The following is a 21,872-nucleotide window of genomic DNA, read 5'->3' as shown; positions in this document are numbered from 1 at the left end:
ATATGCGTGTAATCCCCTGTCGCGGAAGTTGGTTGAAGAATGCAAAAAGAAGGGGTATTGCCGGGTCTTCAGGAATTGAGTTGAAGTTTAACTATTTACGCTGCGCAGCCAAGGGTAAGAAATGCAAGTGAAAAGTACGGAAAACATATGGCTGAATGAATAGGCGTGCTTAGTCTGGTTTTTTTGTTGATTTTGTGTGTTATTTACTGTTTCAGCAGTACACTAGATGTTTGAATCATGTTTCGTTTGATACAAGCTTCATATCGAGTACTTGTGGCACTCATTAAATTGCCGATATGGGTATGCACTGGGTATGAATACCTTTATGTCAGAGAGGAAAAGATTGTGTCTATTTGACGCGATGGCAGACATAGAAAACTCATGGCACCCACGTGAATAGATTTTTCCCCGTCCTATGTGGTCGGATTTCAGGCCATATACCGCAGTTGATCCTAAATACTTTTGAACTTTGGTGATAGGTATGTAGCTGTAGTTTATTTCTAAATGCAAATCCTTTATTGAGGGATGAAGACATGTGGGCAATCGATTTGGTATGGGGTCATGATTCTCGGAGCAGTGGGCCAGGAGTGGTTTGCAACTCTGGTCACGCCGTAAGAGACGCCAAAAAAATTATCTGATAATTATTAGCAAGGATTACTAGAGTCTAGCATTGAGAGGTCTCATTGATCTCAGAGGCTTCTTTCTTGAGCTTACTGAGAATATAAAAAATCATACTGTCGGGTTGAATGACCAAAATGACAACACCTCATGCTGCACCGAGGACTCACTACCGTTGTTGAGACAATCATGCATACCCACCGATCATGCAACTGGTATCATACGCAAATATCATTAAAAACTAAGTTAATTTGCTCTACATTTTGATGCTCCCATGAAAAGATCGAGGTGGAGGTAAAAGTTTAGAACCCCAACGGTTAGGTCCTTCAAGCGGGGTATTATTAGTGTACACTTTTTTGGGTGATCATATGCATATGGTCGTGTCAATCATTGGGAGTACGCAGAAAACGGCTCTCCGGAGAAGCCTGTCGTCTATCGTACCTCAACGGTATAATTGTACGCGCTGCACGGAGGCTCGAGAGTGCTGGTGATATTGCATATCTATTTTTGGAGCAGGGTAGGCACAATCCAATAATAGAAATTTCCGGTATCTTTAGCGAATGATCGATCATATGTGGTCACTGAGTTTCCCAGGGTCAGATCATACTGGTCTTCCGAGTCGACTTGTTTGTTTTCACTCTTGATTCTCTTCTGAGTGACCCTCAAGTCAACTCTGGATAATCCTAGCAATTGGCCTTTGAGGGGTTTCTGATCCTATTAGCTACTCCTAAATACTTATTTGGTAATGACCACTCATCTCGGGTGGTCACAGGCCACGCCGTGAGGCATCCCATCTCAGTGTGGATGGCTTTGGACAATGATGATCACAGTGGAAATCTGATCGTCAAGGTTCAATAGTTATCGTTTCTTCTTCTACCTTATCCAATTACTTTATATCTGTGATATTATGTGCAGTGTTTCTCTTTGTAGTCAATCATAAAGAACCTTATACTTGAAATCAGAAGTTATACCGTTGCTCTTGGAAATCAATTCCGCTCCATGATATAGGTCATCGCTTAGAAGATATTCTGGTTCCTGTATCCAGAAAGCTGTTTCGATACCCTTGTATTGTATTTTAGGCTTGAGCATTGATGACACCCGCCGTGGCTTGTGAAAATTGTTGGCTGTGTTTTGCAGTATGGAGTTAGAACTGGTATGGTTCGCCGAACAACGAAGGCGGGATCGCCAAAATGACCTCTGTCAGATTATATCATTATGGGAACAATCAGAGGATTTATTGGGCGCTCTTTCCTCTTCAAACTGCATCGGGTATGGTTCAATGTCGCCTCCGTTGCAAATAATGGCTTAGTGTTCTTGTAGTACCTAAAGTGCCTCAGTTGAACGTCCATAAATACTGCCACACGACTCTAAAGGTATACTGTACCTTACACAAACATCACCAGATCGAGGTTCTGATAATGCAACTCAATTGAACTGTTCGGTACTGAACGCACTACGTTACGAACCTGAAAACGGAAAGTGGCAACCCAATGAGAATGGTTCCAACTGGAGAAGTCACGAATATTTGTTACTCAGAGAGTATGGAAAAGGATCATAAAAATTATATCGTTCTGTACCATCGATCTCAACAATATTTCTTGTCGAGTGGTGACGTATAACCCGAACTTGCAAAGAGATTTGATTTCCTAATATTCAGAGTCAGTCTCCGTCGACAGTAACATGGATGCAACAGTAAAAAATCAAAATTCTTGTTGTTTAACTGCAACGCTTGAACGTGGTCTTCCGTATACAAAATTTTGTGGTAGAAAGAGTGGCCATATTGATATGGGGCGACTTCAGTGCCAAGTGAACATCACAGCATCTGCAAACCGTTCAAGGTTTCCGCAGGAACGATCGTGGGAAAGTCAATTTAGAAGGGTGAACGACACCTCTCTACTGACTCTTATTACCCTCACTTGCAACTTCCAGCACGTCGCCCTTGTGTTTATACCACAATGACCAACAGACCCGACATTGAAGCGGGTGCCGCTGGGCAAATGCCCAACGACTATGATGCCAATGATACCGAGACAGAGTCTCTCCTTCCAACCACACGGCCTGAAGAAGATGTGTTGTTGCATTCACCGAAGAAGTCAAGGTCCACCTTCCACGATAAAGCCTGTGGACAACCAAGGTTCGGAGTTTTGCATATAACTGGGGCGTTTGTGCTGGGCACTATTGCGACACTGGCTGCGCAGTACGCCATTTGCGGGTCCAGCTGTTTCACAGGAGGACAGCAAGGTTCGCGTTCGGCTTCTGCGTATTCGCATCAGAACCAGGAAGTTGTCACCGCGCTAGCACCGCCGTGGGTCGGATCCACTGAGTCGCACCAGTTCCCCCCTCCCAATCCAACGAACGCGTTCCCTTCGTTGTTCCCTTCTGATGTAGGCTATGCCGGCCCAACACCCACGGGAGCAGAGGCTGGAGTTATCGCGACAGCTCCTGCATACCCAATGCATACGGGTCAGTGCTCGCATGAGCTCCTGAAGCCCGCGTCGCTGTACGGAGAGGCGAAGAAGGATCCGGAACATAACGAAGCGAAGGGAAAGAAATCCAAATTCAACTTGTTCCGTAGCTGGGGCAATCTTTCCCCGTGGTATAGCGTTGACAGAGGCCGTTTTGGCGTGGATTCTAGCCCTGATGTTCCAGAGACATGTCGGGTTACAGGGTTGCATTTCTTGCATAGACACGGCGCCAGGTATCCTACAGCGTGGGGTAAGAGCTTCATTCGCCCCTATCCTTGACTGTTACTGAGTCATCTGTATCTCAGCAAGCTTCGGTGGTCCTGCCAAGTTGGGAAGGAAACTTCATAGATCTCCAGAATCCTGGAATGCGTCTGGAGATCTCGAATTTTTGAATGGATGGTGTGTGTATCGCTACATCCCATTTCGTCATACTTATACCATTACAGGACCTATAAACTTGGAGAAGAGAGTACGATTGCCGTCTTTGTTTTCAAGGTCCTAGTATTTACAAACTGTTGTAGTCTTGACACCATTTGGAAGGCAGCAACTTTGTAAGTACAAATTTCGAACTGGATTTATATTACTTATCTGACCTATGCGTTTAGATGATCTTGGAATCTCACTACGAATCAAATATGGGTTCCTGCTGCAGGTTTGTCTCTTTACAGTAAACCCACGTCTGTTTACTTAATGAAACATTCAGAACTTCACTGAGAAGAACACGCTTCCTGTGTTCAGAACTGAATCTCAGTATGTGCCGACCCACCTATTTCACCTAGTTTTCGTTCTTAAATGGCCTCCACAGAGATCGCATGCTTGCTTCTGCCCAAAACTTTGCAGTTGGGTTCTTTGGTTACCCTCTTGATGGTCAATACCAGCAGAGTATTACAATCGAAGAGGACGGGGTACGTGGTCATACTTTTTCTATTTCCTTTCCATCGACTTACTTTCATACAGTTCAACAACACGCTATCTCCTTACAAGACGTGTCCTAATGCCAAAATTATCCACAAGTCGGAGCGAGGACAATGGTACATCAAGCGCTGGGCAAATATCTACCTCAAAGAAGCCCAAAAGCGATTGCAAAAACAGTTGCATGGCATTGATCTGACAATTGAAGAGACATACATGATGCAACAGCTTTGTCCATACGAGGTCTGTGTTCCTGTTAGAGTTGATTAGCCATTCAAAAGTGTTGATGTTGTTTGTTGTGTTTAGACTGTGGCCCTTGGATACTCCAAGTTCTGTGAGCTGTTCACCGAAGAAGAGTGGGAGGGATTCAACTATGCGTATGTCTTTTTTGTTATTTCTCTTTTCATCATCATCATACTGACAATATAACAGACTCGATTTGCAATTCTGGTACCGCATTTCTGTCGTTGCACTATTTCTCTCTCTAACTTTCATTTGCAGGTATGGGTCTGCGTTTGGTTCACCCGTCGCTCGCGTGCAGGGCATTGGTTACGTCCAGGAAATGGTTGCTCGTCTAACCAACACACCCATCCAAACGCACAACTCTTCCACTAACGCCACATTAAATGACAACCCCATTACATTCCCTCTTGGCCAGAGTCTGTATGTCGATGCCACCCACGAAGTTGTCGTTTTAAACAGTTAGTCACTGCGTCCTTCAATTTGCTGATGAAGATGTTGATTTGATTTCTTTGCCATCCTCTCTTTCTAGTCATTACTGCCCTCAACTTAACTTCGTTCGCCGGATCAGGACCTCTTCCTTATACACATATGGACCCCAATCGTACATTTAGGGTCTCCGAACTCGCTCCGTTCGCCACGAATGTCCAATTCCAACGTACGCACCCCTGTTTCTTTGAACTCCATACCTACCATAACTCAGTTTCATAAACCTTTTTTTCACATATAGTTCTGGAATGTACGTCGACCCCAGGCCAACAGATCAGGGTGATCATCAACGACGGCGTCGTGCCACTCACAGGCATCCGCGGATGTCCCGAGCAGAAGGACGGCATGTGCCCAGTGGACACCTTCGTCGCAGCACAGAAGGAGATCATCAAGGAGGTCGACTGGCTATACGACTGTCATGGCGATTGGACGGTCCCGGAAGGTACTGAGTGGGAGACTGTTATCGGCTCGCCGCCGAAGCGAGCTTAACTGGCTTCGGATTCGGGGTTTTCAGTAGTGCAATGGACATGAATGTGCTTTGCGGAGATTACTAGGGGCGGGGCGTCGTCGACTTGCTGAAGATACCGTTGTTTTTGAATGATACCTTCAGTCTAGGTTTGTTGATTTGATATGTTACTTGTACTCATATGCATTTCGGGCTGGTGCGTAGGGAACGCCAGCGTGTTACATACGCCATGGACCACAGCTTGGACCGGTAAAACCTTTGAGAGATTTCACGCATTATCTACGCCTCCTGAAGGTTTAGCATTTTGTTTTATACACACTATTTGGTACATAGGGTTAGTCATCTATACATAGAGGGATATCTGATACATTCGATATATAGCATTTGCGATTAGTTTCAAGGACGTGGGCGCATCAAAGTATTACGTGCCGCACAAGTAGTGGCATCTGGTTCGACTTGTTTGGGTCCGAAGCGAGGACAGGCCGCGTTACAATTACTGACTTCTTCTGGATCTCGGAGGCCGGCACTGCTAGCTCAAACTCAAAAGCTCGAACTAGCGTGAAAAGGAGCGCTTTCATTCTGGTAAAATGTTAGCAAATGTATGGGTCAACAGACCGAAATTCTCTTGGATTATTACTTACTCGACGAGAGCAAATCGGTATCCGATGCATGCCCTGGGCCCTCCCAGGAAGCTCAATGTGTTTCCCCAAACTCCGGGAATGGCAGCAACGTCTTCGGGGATATTGTACCATCTTTCTGGTCTTCAACGCGCGCATATATCAGCAGCAAGACAGCGACGCCAGGAGAATGGCATACTTGAATAGAGAAGCATCTTCTCCCCACAGTGACTTGGAGCGATTTATGGGTGTTATCGGGATGATAACTGTCTGACCTTTGCGAACACTAATATATTTATTCTGTGTCAATGGATTGAATCCGGTTTGAATAGGAGCGGTCAACATACTGGACTTCATAATGTTTCTTTCCAGTTTTGTCGGTATATGGTACGTTGAGAGGAAGAACGTCGTCTTTCGAGGCGACGCGCATGGTAGCTGGGACAGGGGCGTGGACACGCAGGGTCTCGCGTACCACGGCATCAAGATATGACAATGCATTCAGCTCATCCATCGTTGGGTTGTCCGTGGAAACTGTCAAGAGCTCTTCTCGAAGCTTCGTTTGAGAATCTTTGTTTTGGGTAAGAGAGTACAGCGCCCATGTTGTGGCGATACTGAAATTCCTGTCAGTAAATCTTTGCAAGATGGTTGATGTTGTTGTACCTCGTTGTTTCGTGACCAGCGATCAAAAAGGTTGGTATTTCTTTACAATAAAGTCAGAAAGAAAGTTAAATGCCACAAGTAGCTATATAACTCACGAGCCAAAACATCTTTGTCCAACAACCTCTGGCTTTCAGGTATATCAGGCATGGCGTTTGCACGCACAAGAATTGACAAAAGATCTCGAGCTGCCCACGCTCTCTTATTGGACTCTTCTTTCTTGATACATGCTTTCGTTTTTTCCAATAATTCTGTGCCCACTCTAAACATGGTCTGAGAGGCCTGTTTCGCTTCCGCATCCCTGTCTGCTGGCTGACCGAACATATAAGTATTGACAAAATATACAATACACAAAGCATGACTTACAAGAAATCTCAACCATGGAAATATACCTCTCATTATTCCAATAACGTCGATCTTGGTACCGGTTTTGAACATAATTGCGAACGCTTTGCTGAGCTCGTTCAACTCTGGGTCATCAGTTAAAGCATGAAAATTATAGTTGAACCCTGAAAACCTATTCAGCTCCTGTTTGATATACCACCATTGTGAAAGAGGTATTAACCTGCTAGACCAATGACATCCAGCGTCAAGCGACTCAGCCAAGAAAGAGCGTCAACCTTCGCTGGTCCATCATCATTCTGCCTTTTAATCTCTGAAGACCAAATGTCTCTGAGCTTAAGCACAGTCACAGTGTATTCAAAATATATTTAACGATGATGTTCTTACTTGAATGGCCTTTTCAATAAAAATTTCGGTCAGCTCGCGAATTTGTTGAGGTCCAAAGGCAGGATTCTACCTTTTCATCAATTTTTTCGCCATGCGAAGAAGTAAAAGGATTCGCACCAATATCTTTCGCTTTCGCATTATCGACGCGTCAACTTGAAAAATATGAAATCTTCGAAGGTGCGCATCATACCTGTTGCTTGTGGATGTCGCCTTCGACCAGTAGAACTCCTTTAAAACTGTAATGAAGTTACCATCAAGTAACCAAAGCAAGTGGTCATACCCTCCCCCAGAATACGCTTGATGTTGTATACTGCAGATTCAGGCTTTGGATAATCGTAAGAATTGACCAGAATGTGGTTGATAGCCTTGAGATCGGTAGTGTACAACCTCTTAAGCTGCGAATACAAATCAACTACGACTCTTGGAGTGACAATGAAAGAGATATACTCCGGCTGGACCCATGTACTTGATAGTACTCCCATGTTCCTCAACCCACTTGTCATAGATTGCAGAGTCGGTCTATACCAAAATGTATAACATGAGTGAACTACGCGGTACACCTCTGCAGCACTCACTGAGTTCCAGATATCCTTTATGTTTCCCCAGATAAAGCTAGGGCTTTCAGGGCCCGGCAGACCACGCAGCGGTGATGTGGCCTCTTCATGTATCAAATTGACAAGTTTATAGACCGTATAGAGAGCCAAAGGAGCTATTGCAGACCAAATGAACTGTCCTAGAGAGCTTGGAACATCAAAAGGCAGGAGCTTCGTTGTGCTTGACATGATTTAGAAAGCGAGGCAAGCTTTCGAGTAAGACAACCCCCGCTAAGAGGTCTCAGTACGATATTGCCATTAAGACAGTGATTTCCTGACATTCGGAAGCCGTTCTAATCCTGAGATCATGGTACAACGAGGTCATGGACCAGTGACAACCTTTTTGATATTGGCCCGGTGATCTCGGACATGTGTGCCATTGCTTCAAATTATTTCTCAAATTCAACAGTAATTGATACCTTTGCGCTATGATATCTTTTTTTGAAGGTCGATGTAAATTGAATCTAGCTCGAACGGAAATATGAAGAATTTCTCCACATTTCACTGAGGAGTGTTAGTGAACAGTACAAACGAGCAGAAATCCATGGCCGCCGTGACGGTGAATTACATATTCCGAATGTCAAAGCAAAGCATCCGTTCTTTGTTAATATCCTACAGGCCGCACAATCAAAGGCATTTGTTCCCTCTTCTTTCGATCAGTCTCATTCTTGAGAACAGGCCTTCGAAGCGTGAACTTTTGGGTCCCGATGTCTTCACCGGGAACGGCCAGGTCAAACTCGAATGCTCTCATCATGGTAAAAAGAACTACTTTCATTCTGTTGACAGACAAAAATCAGTGAATTGTAAGCAAGGAAGGATAGCAATCTAACACGCACTCCACGACAGCAAACTTCCATCCTATACAAGCTCTTGGTCCTCCGATGAAAGTCATGCTGTTACCCCATATTCCAGGAATACTGGATGCGGCTTCTGGAATATTTTCCCAGCGTTCGGGTCTTCGCATATAGTCTTGTCAGGACCAGACCTTAGTAAATGAATACAAAAGTATCACCTGAATTCCAAAGCGTCTTCTCCCCAGATCGATTTTGCTTGATTGACGACTATCACTGGTACCATTACGCGTTGCCCTTTCTGCAGCCTTATGAATAACGACGATTTAGTGATAACGCCTACGGTATTCGACACCACTAAGACCTACCTGATCTCGTTGTGTACAACACCTTTCTTATCTACGACTGGTTTGCTGAGAGGTACAAACGTGTCCTGCCCAACAACACGCGACGTGGCTGGCACAGGGCCGTGAAGTCGCAGCGACTCTCGTACTACGTAATCCAGATACGGCAAATCGTTCAGCTCATCCATCGAAGGATTGTCAGTAGCCACGTTGGACACCTCCTCGCGAAGTTTTCGTTGAGCATTCTTGTTTTGAGTAAGAGCGTAAAACATCCAAGCGAGTGCAACTGCAGTCGTCTCGTGACCAGCGATTAGGAAAGTTGGAATTTCTGTTGGTAACGTCAAGAAAAGGGGTGCCAGACAATAACTGTCAGAGATACTTACGAGCTATTACTTCCTTGTCAGTAAGTCTCTGGGACTCGGGAACATCGTCCAATTCATTCGCGCGCACGAGCAGAGTAAGGATATCTCGGGACAGAGTCGATTTGCCGTCGGCCTTGCGTATGGCAGCCTTGCTTTTTTCCAACAGCTCAGCTGCAATACGGTACAAAGTATCAGCAGCCCTCTTTCCCTCGGGGTCCGCATCTCCTGGCTAGATTGTACCGCCAATACATGAATCATAAGTTTACATAGTCTATCGGACCGTCTCACCAGAAAAGACAAAGATGGAAAGATAAATTTGAGAAAGCCGATGAAATTGATTCTGTCTTCTACGTTGGAGGTGATAGCAAATGCGTTGCCCAATTCATTTTTGCTGGGATCATCTACTAGAGCGTCAAAGTTGTAATCAAATCCTGTATTAAATTATTAGATTGTGCATGAGATAAATGAAAATTGTCGACTATTACCCGCAATACCAATTATATCAAGGGCGAGACGACTAAACCACGATAAAACATCGATCACTTCAGGCTCTTCCGAGCTCTTTTGGCTCAATTTCTCTGCCCATATGTCTCGCAACTAAACACTCAATTAGCACGCGTGTTGCATATACAGATAGAAGATGCTCACCACAGCCGTCTTCTCGACAAATAGATCTGTTACTTCTCTAATTTGCTGAGGTGCAAATCCTGGGTTCTTGAGACGGCAATAATTCAATGTGGCGTAGTCAAGGTAAAGGTGAAGAATCTCACGAGAAGTCGTCTCTATAAACATATCATTTGTCATGAAGCCGCGGCCCGTGTATACTGACTATGACAAAAAGTGCTGACCTGTTTCTTATGCACGTCGCCGTCCGCGAAGACTAGTCCTAGAAAAGTATCAGCAGCTGTGCCCAACGTATAAGGACTGATAAGAAATCAAACCATCTCCAAGGATGCGCTTGAAAATGTAGATGTTGGGATTGGGCTTTAGGAATTCATAGTTGTTCATGAGAATATGATTCATAGCCTTGAGATCCGTAGAATAGAAATACGTTGTCTAAACCAGAAAGATTGGGTTAGTTTGAATAATGGTATGCCCCAAAAACGATGATTTGTTGTTTTACCCCGAAAAATCCCTTATACTTGATCGTGCTCCCATATTGCTGCTCCCATTTCTGCAGTACCGATGGATTTGAAGCATTCTACATCGAAGGAAGTTGGTGTCTGTCCCAACAAGCTAGGTAAAGACGTACCGTTAACCCTAATTCCTGCATATTTCCGAACATGAAGTTTCTGCTTGGAGGGCCAGGGAGGTCGCGCAGGGAGGACGTAAATTCGTCATATATGAGATTGGCAACCTTATACACCACAAAAACGACAAAGGCGACACCGAAGGACCAGAAAAGTTGTCCAAAATTAAAGAAATCTGTACCCAGCATGGTTGGAAGATGGAGTTAAGCTTGAGGGCAGGTTGACACCCGGGTGAGATATACATTTCATGGAGTCCGTTGGTTAAAGCCCCTTTGTGTGAGAATTTCCTCAAAAGGACCTGTGAGTGAATTGTATTCTGTCTCTGGAGCAATGCCTTGATATCCCAGGGCATTGTTGATATGCCTTCCTTGTCAGCTTAATTACAAAATCACAGATATCTCTGAAGTGAGAACCAACAGCGTTAATTTGGAGAATTGGACTGACTGTGAGAGTCAAGAAAATTAGGCTGACCTGATTGAGATAGTATGCACTGAGTTTTATTAAGATCTCAGTTATGTCACTCTGGGTGCAATTTTTTATATATGCCCGAAACCATGCAGCATTAGACCTCATTAGATCCAGTGAATAGAACTGAAATTGGTCCCCGTAGGACAATCGGCCAGATTTATCATCATTTATATTGAAGTTTAGAGATCAGGGAGCAGTAGGAGAGAAAATCGCATAAGAATCTCCACAAGAGTAAAAGTTGATTCTTAAGAAAATGCGAAGGAGTAGAGTCGACAGTCGGGAACAATGTAAAACGATAATCACGGATACAGTTGTAGTTCTCACGCAAGACTTCCATTTTCACGTCACGTGAAATGCGTCGCGTCGCGACTAAGCGCTAATTGCTCCATTCAAGAAGAAAAGACACGAATTCATAACTTCCGCAGGCATTTTTTAAAAATTCAACGCATGTGTATTATTTGATTTTTACAACATGAACTTGAACTCTCAGTTAATTATCCGAAAAATCCTTAATACAATCCTCCATTACTACCCGCAAGTTTAACCATGAGTTCCGGGCCCAGTTTCAAATATCAATAGGACTTACAGCAGTGGTCGGGGCAGCGGCAGAAGCATCAGTCTTTGTTGCCGCGGGAGCAGACGTAGTGGTAGCGGACTCCTTTGCGTGGCGGTGCTTCCTGTGGTGCTTGCCGTGCTTTCCATGCTTGCCGTGTTTGCCGTGTTTGTGGTGGTGGTGGTGGTGCTTTAAAAATATCACATTTTAGCCTTTATACAAATGAAAAAAAAAAAAAAGACAAAACTTACGGGCTTCTTGGGGGCAGCCTCTTCACTACCTGCAGCCGGCGTCTTGGCAGCGTCTGCTACATCTGTGCCAGTCTTGGTAGGCTCAGATGCAGAAGTGGAAGTAGTCGGGTCAGCCTTCTGAGATTTGGTTCGATGTAAGATTGGGTATAATCTCGCTAATTATTGTAATACTAACCTTCTTCTTGAGGAAGCTGAGAAGACCGCGTGCGGAAACCGGAGGCTTCATGAAATAGTCAGATGAGCACTTATTATTATCCAAGAAAGAAACAACGGCACTTACAGCAGAAGCAGCATCAGAGGAAGATGCATCAGGAGTAGTAGGAGCACCCGTATCTGCTCCAGCAGGGGTCTGAGTACTGGTGTCAGCTTGTTTGGCCTGATTGCAATCCAATTAACACAATGAATTTGTAAACCAGGCAATAAATGAATGAATTACCTTTTGACCTTGACCGTGGCGACCGCCAGCGTGTCCTGCGTGCCTGTGAGGGCGTCTGCCGTGTCTTCCTTGTTTACCGAATTTGCCAAACTTGCCGCCATGGCGGAATCTAGCACCTCCTCGCAAACCAACTCTTGGGCGGACTCCACCGTACGCTCCCCGAATCTGAGGTTAATATATCAGAAAATCAATTTCTTTAGCTAGAAGGATAGTATAACTCACAGGGCTTCGTGCTGCGAGCTAAGAAGTTAAATAAAATAATTATTAACGGTGTCATTTTTTGATCTTCATACTAATGGACGTACTGTTGCCTGCGCAGCGGAAGCGTCAGCAGGAGTCGCAGCCGCCGACTCCTTTGCCGATCCAGCGAGATCACTGGAAGTGCCCTTCTGGGATTTTCCCTTGTGGTGTAGACGGTGGTGTCCGTGGTGACCGTGGTGGTGGTGGTGGCCATGGTGGTGCTTGTGGTGGTGGTGACCATGGTGGTGCTTGTGGTGGTGCTTCCCATGTTTCGTCGACTTAGAAACTTCAGATGCAGTGGTAGTGGCAGCTGCAGCCGCAGTGGTCGTGGACGAAGACCCAGTAGTGGCGTCAGTAGTAGCATCAGTTGCCGCAGTCGGGGAATCTGCACGTGCATCGAAGTCTTCGAGATCCATGTCGTACATGCGGGTCTCGAGGTCGGTGTAGTCGCGCTCAGCAAGATCATATGAGTTTTTCTAAGATTTATATGAGCATTTACCGTACACACTGCCAACAGATTCGAGAACATACCATGGGGAGAGACATCACGACACCACCGTAAGCAAGGCAGGCAACAAGAGCGAGAGTAGATTTTGAAGGCATTTTAAAGAATGGAAATTTAATAAAAGAGTTCTAAAAACGACGTCAGTTATGAGCATTGCGAACGAGGAGGAAGCTGAGATTTCGGTAGCTCACTGATTGAAAAGTTGATGTCGTGAAGATATTAGGTTAGGGAGCCGGCCCTAGTAGTGTTCTGAATAAAAGTCAGTAAGTAGAAATCGAATAACTTGCGGTAGGGCACATACTGTTTATGCGTGAAATGGGGAAGATGCACCAGGCACTTGGGGAATCTCAGGTGCCCCACCAAGGTTTTTATATCTGGGCGGTCGTGATGCGATATCCCGGATCGCTCATAGCCCACTATGTGACAGAAACTATACCCCTTCTAACACATCCAGGTGATCATTCCATTGACGTAGAAACGCATCCTATGGCACAAGGTTATTTTTAGATCATCTATTTTTATCGCATAACTGGTCTCGAGTATGTCAAGAGAATTTTGATTCATAGTAAAAAGGAATCTTACGGAATAGAGAGCTTGTAGCTTAAAAAAGTTTGCGGTTCTGAAATCACATTCCGAGTTATTTCTTGAGAATATTGCACTGTAGATTGTATTCGACCAAAATACCCTGACGGCAATACCGTTGCATGGAGCCCAGCTACCCACTGGATAAAAATATGGTTTGATGGGTTGGATAAGCTATCGGACAGGACGCAGCCCACCTCATAGCAAGTTGACATGGCGCGTGAAGGCTATACCTATCGAATCAGTCGGGGTATCCGGTTGATGTTAAATTGCCCTCGTCCTTTTCCCGGCTCTGTTTGCCCGAACGAAGTAATGATCAGCCACACTGCACCAACCTGTTGGTGGCAACACATATTGAAAGTGTAATGAGAATACCTTGAGTTGGTATACAGCATTGGCCTTACCAGCCAACAATGTTATATATAAGCTGAAATATCTGCGTTGTAGTACCCCGTTCTTTCCAACACGGCCGACAGGGGCTCAGCTCGGGAGCATCTGTCAATCTTTGGATATCTTCTGCAATAATGCGTACACTCTAAATCTGGTAAACCATCAAACAGGGGCTTAAGATTGAAGACATACCAAACTTGTAAGCTAAAATGATGTTTATAACGCCATTCAGTCTCGACGGGCATATGTAGCCAACCCTAAGTTACAGACGGTAGAATGAGCAAAGCTACTCCAATGAACATGATGGCCATCAAAGTCCAAAGACATACCATATCATGCTGAAGTATCTGATTCGTTCAAGGAGTGTTTCCTCAGTGGTGCATTCAAGAGAAGTACTAGGATACATAGCTGCATGAGGTCACATCTGAAGAACCTTCTCAATTTAGACATTCAATTCTGCCTATTGAATTATCATTCCCGAAAGCTGTGTCCATGGCTCCCTAGAGTATTTGGTAGGAAGACCAAAGCATTTTTTTTTCTTTTTGGAATTGAGGAATGCCACCCGCCAGGTCAGTGACGAGGCCCTTTGGCACAACTTGCGTAGAGTATGTCAAAGCAACTGGCCAAAGGCACAACAACGATGCGGAGGCGTCTTCAAGATAAAGATAACAGAGATCCACTGGACAATTGAATAGGAGTATATGCACGACATCCTTTGCGGTTTCAAGCTTCAAGTTTAACTTGTCGACGTTGTGGTTTGAGTGTCAATGAAAAAAAGGGTAAAAGCGGGATCAGTGTGACGTGACCTTACGCGTTGAAATTGTCACAGGAGGCACCAACGCGTGATGTCATAGGTCAACATGGGCCACAATGGGACCGTGGCCCGTAACCATGGCGCATCACATATCATATATAACACAGAGCCTGGACAACAGGGCGCATTTCTCTTTCTCTCCTAAACTTAATTCACCCACACCAGTAAGCGCACGTCGCCTTTTACACTAGTACATCTCACCAAATGGCACCCAGTATGTTGTCTGACCCTACTTTTTGAATGTATGGCTTGAGGTGGAGCTAATTAAATCTCCTTCCTCAGAAACCAAACGCACAGAGGAAAGCGAGGCTGAGCCCACTGGACGAGCCAGTAAAGTGGCACGCACGTCAAAGAACGGTGCTGCATCGAAGAACGGAACTAAGAAAGCCCCAGCTAAGGTAGAGTTACTCGCTCTTCTGCAAAATATGTAACTAATACTTCCCGCTCGTAGGCTCCTCTTTCGACGGAGCAGTTTACCGCAAAAGCTTTGCCTTTACATGTGAACCTCACGCATACCCCACCGAGCATCACCAAAGACGGTGATATTGACGCCGAAGGCCGCGAAGAGCATCCTACTCCAGTGGAAGTCGCCACAGATTCGACGTCTGGCGATGTTGGATTCATCGGCAATCTCACTCTCGTGCCAACAACGTTCAGCACAGGAAGCTACGGTTGGAAAGGTAGCAAGAAGATTGTTGTCGAGTTGCAAAGCGGCGATGTCGATGCGGAAGGGGGGAGGGAAAAAGTACAAGTGATGCTCTCGTAAGCTTATCGCGCCTTTCATTTGTCAGATAGAGGGTCTCATTCGTTTTTAGGGTAAATGCCACCGTTGTTGGAAGTAAGCCTTCCAAAGATAAGAAAGAACAGAAAGGTGGCAAGGCCACTGCTGACGAGGTCGAGGAGGAATCAAACTCCGCAGACCAAGAAGCAGAGGACACAGAGGCTTAAAATTCCAAATGTCCCCCTGTGCTCCTGTTCGACAAATGCCTCGTACCAGCTCGTGCCCTCCTCGATGATATTTTATGTCTCTTCTCTATTTCTTTCTGGGTTATTACTTATGTCTTATGTTAACTAAAGTAGTGTGCAACTGGGAAAATACAATAAACATCGCAATAAAGTCTAAGCTGGGGGAAGACGCGACTTCAAAAATATCACACATGTTTTAAACACTGAAGCATGTATATCTTTCTTGCATTGTCCATGGAATACTCTGGAAAAGGGACATATCCCATTACTTCACGTTAAGAGACCCTTCACTACTCTACAGTGTGTCTAAGATATATTTTACTGTCCTTTATGCGTCAAATTTCTTGCTCCAGGCAACATAAATAACAAAGAAAAAGTTCGACTTAATGGTCGATCCCAGCAAGTTCGGCCAACAAGGACCTAGCAGCACGAGTTCCCTAAAGATTCGCCAGGTCAGCTTACATGTCATTGACATTTTTCATAGATTTGCTTACCGGAACCTTGGCTGCACCCTGGAGCTTCTCCTAAAGGAAGTAGAAGATTAATACCATGTGAATATCGAATTCTGAGCGAAGGATTAAAACACAATACCTTTAATCCAGTAAGTTTGTTGGCAATATTTCCTTTGATTCCACTTGCAACACTGTTTCCAGAGAGGTTGGATCCTGTACTTTGACTCCCAGTACTCTGCGAGGACCCAAACAATGAGGTGCTGGTCGCAGTCGCAGCGGCCGCTGTTACGGTCGCAGAAGAAATATCCGCAACGCTCGTGGTAGAGAGGTCAGACGAATCCGTTGAGAACACATTATCTGTGGCGGTAGAAAGATCGGCCGAGTCTGTCGCTGTAGATGTTGAGTCAACTGTTGTACTGCTGCTATCATCCGAGGAGGTGGAGTTTGAACTGGAGTTGCTATCCTGTGATACAACCATACAGTTTCCAAACCCAGCGACGTTTTTAAATTGCTACAAAGAGGTTAGGTATACTGCAGATATTATTTTCAATGCTTGCTTACGACGAGACATTTGTTTTTGGTCGCTCCCCCTGTGCAAACCATTCCAGCTGGAAGTTGCGCAACAATTGGCTGAGAGCCGAGGTTTTGAGAAACCTGATACATAATATTTAAAAAATTCCATGAAATCGGAAAATAAAATTCATACCTTGTCGCCGTTAGTAGTCACAGTCATGGGGGTGAAGCTAGAGCCTGTCCCGGTCGGGTCGACAGCAGCTGATACTTGTCGTGAACCGTCCAACAATCTGAAAAAATGTTAAATGCTTTCTAAATTTCTATAGATATTGAATATCGACCTGTTGAAGTTAAATACCACACCGTTGAATGAACCCGAAGCGTCAGCGGGAGCGGCCGTCGAGGAGTCAAATTCACTGGCAATGTTGACGCCAGCGCCGCACGGGTTGATGTTATTCGGGCGCTTAACGTCAGCGCGGACCGGGTTACCGGAGACACCGAGGACGGGAGCGACTGCGGCGTGCCCATGAACCTGTAGGGCGAAGACCAACACAAGAGCAGATTGAATGAATGAACGAGAGAACATATTAGTGGGAGTGGAAAATTAAAATGTCGCAGACAGATAGGGAGAAGGGAGATGGAAAGAACCAGAAGTGTGAATTTGAACAAAATAAAGGAAATTGCCACAAACAAGGAACCTGTCCTGGGAGAAAGGGAAGAAACTGCAAAGGGTGATTGGGTGCAGAGACCTGGTGCAATATGCCAGGTATTTATCCAATTCTGACCCCCAGGTATGACACGATTTGTAGTATAATCATTGCGCTCGGTTTTGCTATGCAGCATAAGGGGAAACCCAAGGCTACCGACATACCATGTGTCAATCTCCACCTAACCAGAGAAACTCCCGATCCCAGTGGAGCTAGTTCATTCTTCTTTAGCACGATGTTGATTCAAAGCGGGCTGTCTTCTCGTTACCTAGGGAGGGAGGGACCAAATAAGTTCCTTCACAGAAAATACCTCAAAGCTGTAGCGTTGTTGTATCGTTTCGTTCAATTTCATCACACTTCGTTAGTTGCATGGCCATTCACCAACACAGAGGCAAATAAAGGTGAACGGCAACTCTTGGGGTACATGGGAGGGATTGACAGTATTAAAAATAGCAGGCAAGACCAATGGTTGATAGAGCCTGACAACGACGAATGGAAGGCAGTGATGGGTAACCAAACCGTGTAATTAGCAGTGCGTGTGAGCGCTAAAGCTAAACAGTAGCCTTAAAATTTGCCTCTAACACGACGTTTGTGAACAACATGGAAAACCGTGCTTGTTTGCACAAAACCCTTTGGTGTACTTTTCCTAATAGAAATCACAACAATCGCACCTCGTAACTTGCACCTATCTGTCACAGCGAGTTTCAGATGCTGTTAGAACCTCCGATTCCCTTAATCTCGAATATTCTTAATTTCACTGTCCAGTTTGGAGTACACGGGTACTGTGGTTGATATGACTTTAGCGACGACGACGATCATTTGGAAGCACTGAGGCCTGTCATGATACAGTCCCTAAATCATTCATAGGAAGATATTCAGGACCTCACAACAAATGGAGCCTTTTGCCGTGCAAGTTTATTTGCTGGTCGTCTCGGTCACCAACTAATTTTTTCCAAGTCTTTAGTCAGTCTATTTTTAAGTGAGTATCATGGCTTCTTTCACTAAGCTTCTAGAGCCCGGTGATTGATTTTAAATCCACCATGATACCTCCTGACCGTAGCTGGATTTCTCACCACAATACCATGCCTCCCTACCGTCGTCTCCAGCAGTATGCCATAGGCATAAGCATTATTAGCGTGATATACAACGGTCTTGAAGGCGGTATATCCATCGGATTTGGAGCTGAATCCAATTCGAGATCATTAATTTTCTTCGGCATCCAATCCGGGATCGAAGTCGTATCAGCACTTCTTGTCGTTTGGAGATTTAGAAAGATAGCAAAACCTGGAGAGGAACGAGGAGCTGCTTTGAACACGAAGGACTTGCAGTACGGCAATGATTGCATGGCTTTTCTGAGCTTACATTCAATCTAGATTCGAGAAGTATGGGACATTTGGCATTGGCGTTCTCCTCATCGCGCTAGGGTTAGGGACATTAGCCAGCTCGATCGCCATTTTGGTCCTACACAGAGAACCAGACACATCGAATGCATCCCTGATCATATCTGCTTCCGCTCTTGTCATCATGGTCCTTATCTGGTTGCCAAAGCGTTATCTGGCCACAGCCCTGAACAGTAGCACGATGCGAGGAGAGGCCGTATGTTCGCTCAGCTGTATTCAGCTAACCTGCGTGCTCTTTGTTGGTAGCTTGATATTCCGAGTCTGGCATGGAGGATGGTGGATCGACGGGGCGACATCTATGATCCTGAGCGTGTTATTCGGTTGGGAGGGGTACAAGATGGTTGCGTGGGCTAGTAGCAATGAATTTACAGGTGGATGCTGCGAAGACTGTCGGGCAAGGCCGGAGGTTAAGGAATGTCCCGAGAACGAGGATGGTGAGAAAGGGAACGGTGCCTCAGAGGAGAGTGGCGGATGTGGTTGTTGCTCGGATCTCGAAAAAGGAAGTTGTGGCGGCTATGATGCTGATAAGTCGGATGACTGTTTGCCAAGTTCCCAGGTGATGCTTTATACGTGTGAGCAGATGCAGAATTAAACTAGCCTCCACAGATGCAATTGGATGGGCCTACACCCAGAGAAAAATGCTGCGCAGTTCCCGTTGCAACTCCTGTGGCAAAAGCTGGTCAAGGTGATATTTCATTTCGGCCTGGGGGAAGTGGAATCGACGAACCAACAACGAAAATTGAACATGTACCATGCTGCGAATTCCCTTCGGCGTCTAAGTGTCAAAACATAATTCCTTCGCACAGAATTCCTGAATCAAAAGAGGTAGAAATGGACGGCGCCGCTTCGTGTTGCTCAGATTGCCACGACTAGCCTGCAATATCTGAAAAGAGACATAGGAATTAGGACCTTCGATGACTTCCATAGTATTTTGATACGCACACGCATATCGTAACGGGAGTTGATGGTGTCAAAATTTTCATCTAGCTGATATTTCATTATATCCTAGCCGTGTAAATGGGCACGATACATCTATCTTTTCTATGTCGTATATGGCATTGTGTCTCGGTTTGAGTCGAATTTGAGGGTAGCCTGGAATTTCATTTTCAAGGGAAATAAGTAGAACCAGCTATTGAAACTCGTATCATGCGATTTAACCTTACGCGCCCTTTTATCGTCACCTCTCTGAATTTCCTGAATGGTTGCACCGAAGGTATCGCTATGGACGATTCTGTTTTCATGTCTTCGTTCTATCCATTCTGCCCCCATGGTAGATGAGCCTTCGTCCCAGGTTGACTCCGCAGCGTACCCAAGCATGGCGTCATGTTTTTCTTGCCAAAAAGCTATACCCTTCATGTTGGACGATGTTGAAAGCCTTCTTTTCGGTCCATGGTCGCCACCCGATCCGACGGTTTCTTCAAACATCTTATCTAATCAACACCAATACCCGTTCTCCTTTTCATATATGGCGACCCCTTCCCCTTCAACAACAGAATCAACGTTAACGATAACGATAACCAAAGAGGAGGTAACCACTGTCACAGTGTCTTTGTCGCCGACGACAGTAACGGAGATTATCACTGTAACAAGTTCTATTATCCCTTCAACTCCAACGAACTCCGCACCCAATGATTTGCCCACGGATGGGACGAAAACCACATGGTCGTCACCTCCAGACATGACCGATCTCAGTTCATTCCAAATCTCCAAATTTGCCGGAGGTGAAAAAAACATGAAGATTATCGTAGACACGTCATCAAGGAATAACGATTCAGATCTTGCGGCATCTAGTCAAGGAAACCCTGTTCCAGACAGCGACAGTTCAGTTATGCAGTTGTTGTATCCCGCCAACTCCATCGACCCAGCGAATAAGCCACAAGGAGGTGCTGAATTTTACGCATCCCCTATCGATATTTCGAATGCGCGTAACGTAACTATGGGTTATAGCGTCTTCTTTCCCGAGAATTTCGACTGGGTGCTAGGCGGAAAACTTCCAGGTTTGTATGGCGGACATACAGGGTGTTCAGGAGGAAATGCTGCGTTGGATTGCTTTAGTACCCGACTCATGTGGAGGGAGGATGGAGCAGGGGAATTGTACCTGGTACGTCTGCATCGCGTTTAGCTACTACTTATCATTCATGAAAATCGCATAGTACGCACCAAAAGACAAACAAACAGATGCTCTTTGTTCAGATCCGAATTCGGTTTGCGATGCCACATACGGACTATCAGTAGGTCGTGGTTTGTTCAACTGGCAAGCAGGTTCATGGACAACGGTAAAGCAAACTGTCGTCTTGAATACTCCCGGGAAGCAAGATGGACGTTTCACTCTACACGTCAACGGAGAACAGGCCATACATCGAGACGACATATTTTACCGCGACGATCTTAAAGCCAAGAAGGTATCACCTAGCAAAACCAGAAAGACAACGCGGCCCAAAAAAACATCAACGAAGCACCCAGCACCGACCAGCACCTCAGATGATGGAGATGACGGAGGGCTTCTTGGACCAATCTTGGGAGGCATACTTGGTATCCGCCGTCGCGGAACGCCAGTTCCAGAAGGCTCCCATGATGGCAGTCGGCAGATTGTGCAAACTACACTCTCCGATCCATTGGGCCCCAGGTTACGGGAGACTAGATTACAACCGCGGGGGCCTCGCACGTTCGATGTAATAGTTAGCACCACAGGAGTGCCAGTCGCAGCCGCAACGACAGCGATCCCAGTTGCAATCGAATCGGTCGAAGAATCGGAGGTAAAATTTGCTGGAATCTTCTTCAGGTAAGATCAATTCACGTATGCCCATTCTTCGTTCACAAACTGACTACCCCGCCTTCAAGTACCTTCTTTGGTGGCCATGAATCAAAGTATGCGACTCCTCAGGACCAATATGTATGGTTCAAGGATTTCTCGCTGACGTATAACGCGTAATGATATCTAGAATTGGTGTGGTTGAGTATCTTTTTAAATAAATGAGGATTGGAGTGTTGAAATCAAAGTGAAATAGCGTACATGTAGATTTGATCTTCTCCGATGTGTAAAATTCTTCGAATAGTGGGGA

General features: G+C 45.3%; 8 protein-coding genes across 8 annotated transcripts; 4 read left to right on the top strand and 4 right to left on the bottom strand.

Annotated features, from left to right (window-relative positions):
* Positions 1–2,573: 2,573 nt before the first annotated feature.
* Positions 2,574–5,213, top strand: JR316_0003051 (3-phytase A; the record flags this gene model as incomplete). The annotated part of the gene is made up of 13 exons (XM_047888832.1): positions 2,574–3,333; positions 3,389–3,482; positions 3,530–3,552; positions 3,605–3,634; positions 3,689–3,735; positions 3,787–3,833; positions 3,889–3,988; positions 4,041–4,238; positions 4,302–4,372; positions 4,428–4,445; positions 4,497–4,696; positions 4,768–4,893; positions 4,966–5,213. 13 exons carry the CDS (start codon positions 2,574–2,576, stop codon positions 5,211–5,213), a joined length of 1,962 nt encoding a protein of 653 aa, XP_047751206.1.
* Positions 5,214–5,603: 390 nt separating this feature from the next.
* Positions 5,604–7,975, bottom strand: JR316_0003050 (Cytochrome P450 monooxygenase 205; the record flags this gene model as incomplete). The annotated part of the gene is made up of 13 exons (XM_047888831.1): positions 5,604–5,769; positions 5,832–5,951; positions 6,007–6,093; positions 6,155–6,418; positions 6,468–6,507; positions 6,563–6,776; positions 6,831–6,973; positions 7,030–7,141; positions 7,194–7,259; positions 7,384–7,421; positions 7,474–7,588; positions 7,641–7,712; positions 7,769–7,975. The coding sequence occupies 13 exons, from the start codon at positions 7,973–7,975 to the stop codon at positions 5,604–5,606; spliced, it is 1,644 nt and encodes a 547-aa protein (XP_047751205.1).
* Positions 7,976–8,674: 699 nt separating this feature from the next.
* On the bottom strand, positions 8,675–10,721 carry JR316_0003049 (Cytochrome P450 monooxygenase 205; the record flags this gene model as incomplete). Its single annotated transcript, XM_047888830.1, has 11 exons — positions 8,675–8,771; positions 8,799–8,885; positions 8,946–9,249; positions 9,305–9,512; positions 9,572–9,714; positions 9,769–9,880; positions 9,932–10,065; positions 10,113–10,169; positions 10,225–10,339; positions 10,407–10,457; positions 10,536–10,721. 11 exons carry the CDS (start codon positions 10,719–10,721, stop codon positions 8,675–8,677), a joined length of 1,494 nt encoding a protein of 497 aa, XP_047751204.1.
* An 845-nt stretch (positions 10,722–11,566) lies between these two features.
* Positions 11,567–13,084, bottom strand: JR316_0003048 (uncharacterized protein; the record flags this gene model as incomplete). Its single annotated transcript, XM_047888829.1, has 8 exons — positions 11,567–11,743; positions 11,806–11,922; positions 11,981–12,025; positions 12,086–12,181; positions 12,242–12,406; positions 12,464–12,481; positions 12,547–12,957; positions 13,013–13,084. The coding sequence occupies 8 exons, from the start codon at positions 13,082–13,084 to the stop codon at positions 11,567–11,569; spliced, it is 1,101 nt and encodes a 366-aa protein (XP_047751203.1).
* Positions 13,085–14,976: 1,892 nt separating this feature from the next.
* On the top strand, positions 14,977–15,720 carry JR316_0003047 (uncharacterized protein; the record flags this gene model as incomplete). Its single annotated transcript, XM_047888828.1, has 4 exons — positions 14,977–14,986; positions 15,055–15,170; positions 15,224–15,534; positions 15,588–15,720. The coding sequence occupies 4 exons, from the start codon at positions 14,977–14,979 to the stop codon at positions 15,718–15,720; spliced, it is 570 nt and encodes a 189-aa protein (XP_047751202.1).
* A 401-nt stretch (positions 15,721–16,121) lies between these two features.
* On the bottom strand, positions 16,122–17,289 carry JR316_0003046 (uncharacterized protein; the record flags this gene model as incomplete). Its single annotated transcript, XM_047888827.1, has 6 exons — positions 16,122–16,175; positions 16,233–16,262; positions 16,330–16,701; positions 16,752–16,844; positions 16,897–16,993; positions 17,045–17,289. 6 exons carry the CDS (start codon positions 17,287–17,289, stop codon positions 16,122–16,124), a joined length of 891 nt encoding a protein of 296 aa, XP_047751201.1.
* Positions 17,290–18,492: 1,203 nt separating this feature from the next.
* JR316_0003045 (uncharacterized protein) lies at positions 18,493–19,164 on the top strand (the record flags this gene model as incomplete). Its single annotated transcript, XM_047888826.1, has 3 exons — positions 18,493–18,737; positions 18,784–19,006; positions 19,057–19,164. The coding sequence occupies 3 exons, from the start codon at positions 18,493–18,495 to the stop codon at positions 19,162–19,164; spliced, it is 576 nt and encodes a 191-aa protein (XP_047751200.1).
* Positions 19,165–20,275: 1,111 nt separating this feature from the next.
* Positions 20,276–21,742, top strand: JR316_0003044 (uncharacterized protein; the record flags this gene model as incomplete). The annotated part of the gene is made up of 3 exons (XM_047888825.1): positions 20,276–20,911; positions 20,964–21,592; positions 21,652–21,742. The coding sequence occupies 3 exons, from the start codon at positions 20,276–20,278 to the stop codon at positions 21,740–21,742; spliced, it is 1,356 nt and encodes a 451-aa protein (XP_047751199.1).
* Between the last annotated feature and the right edge of the window lie 130 nt (positions 21,743–21,872).

This window comes from Psilocybe cubensis, chromosome 3 (genome assembly GCF_017499595.1).
Source record: "Psilocybe cubensis strain MGC-MH-2018 chromosome 3, whole genome shotgun sequence".
NCBI lineage: Eukaryota > Fungi > Basidiomycota > Agaricomycetes > Agaricales > Agrocybaceae > Psilocybe > Psilocybe cubensis.
This window is presented reverse-complemented; position numbering and strand designations above follow the sequence as displayed.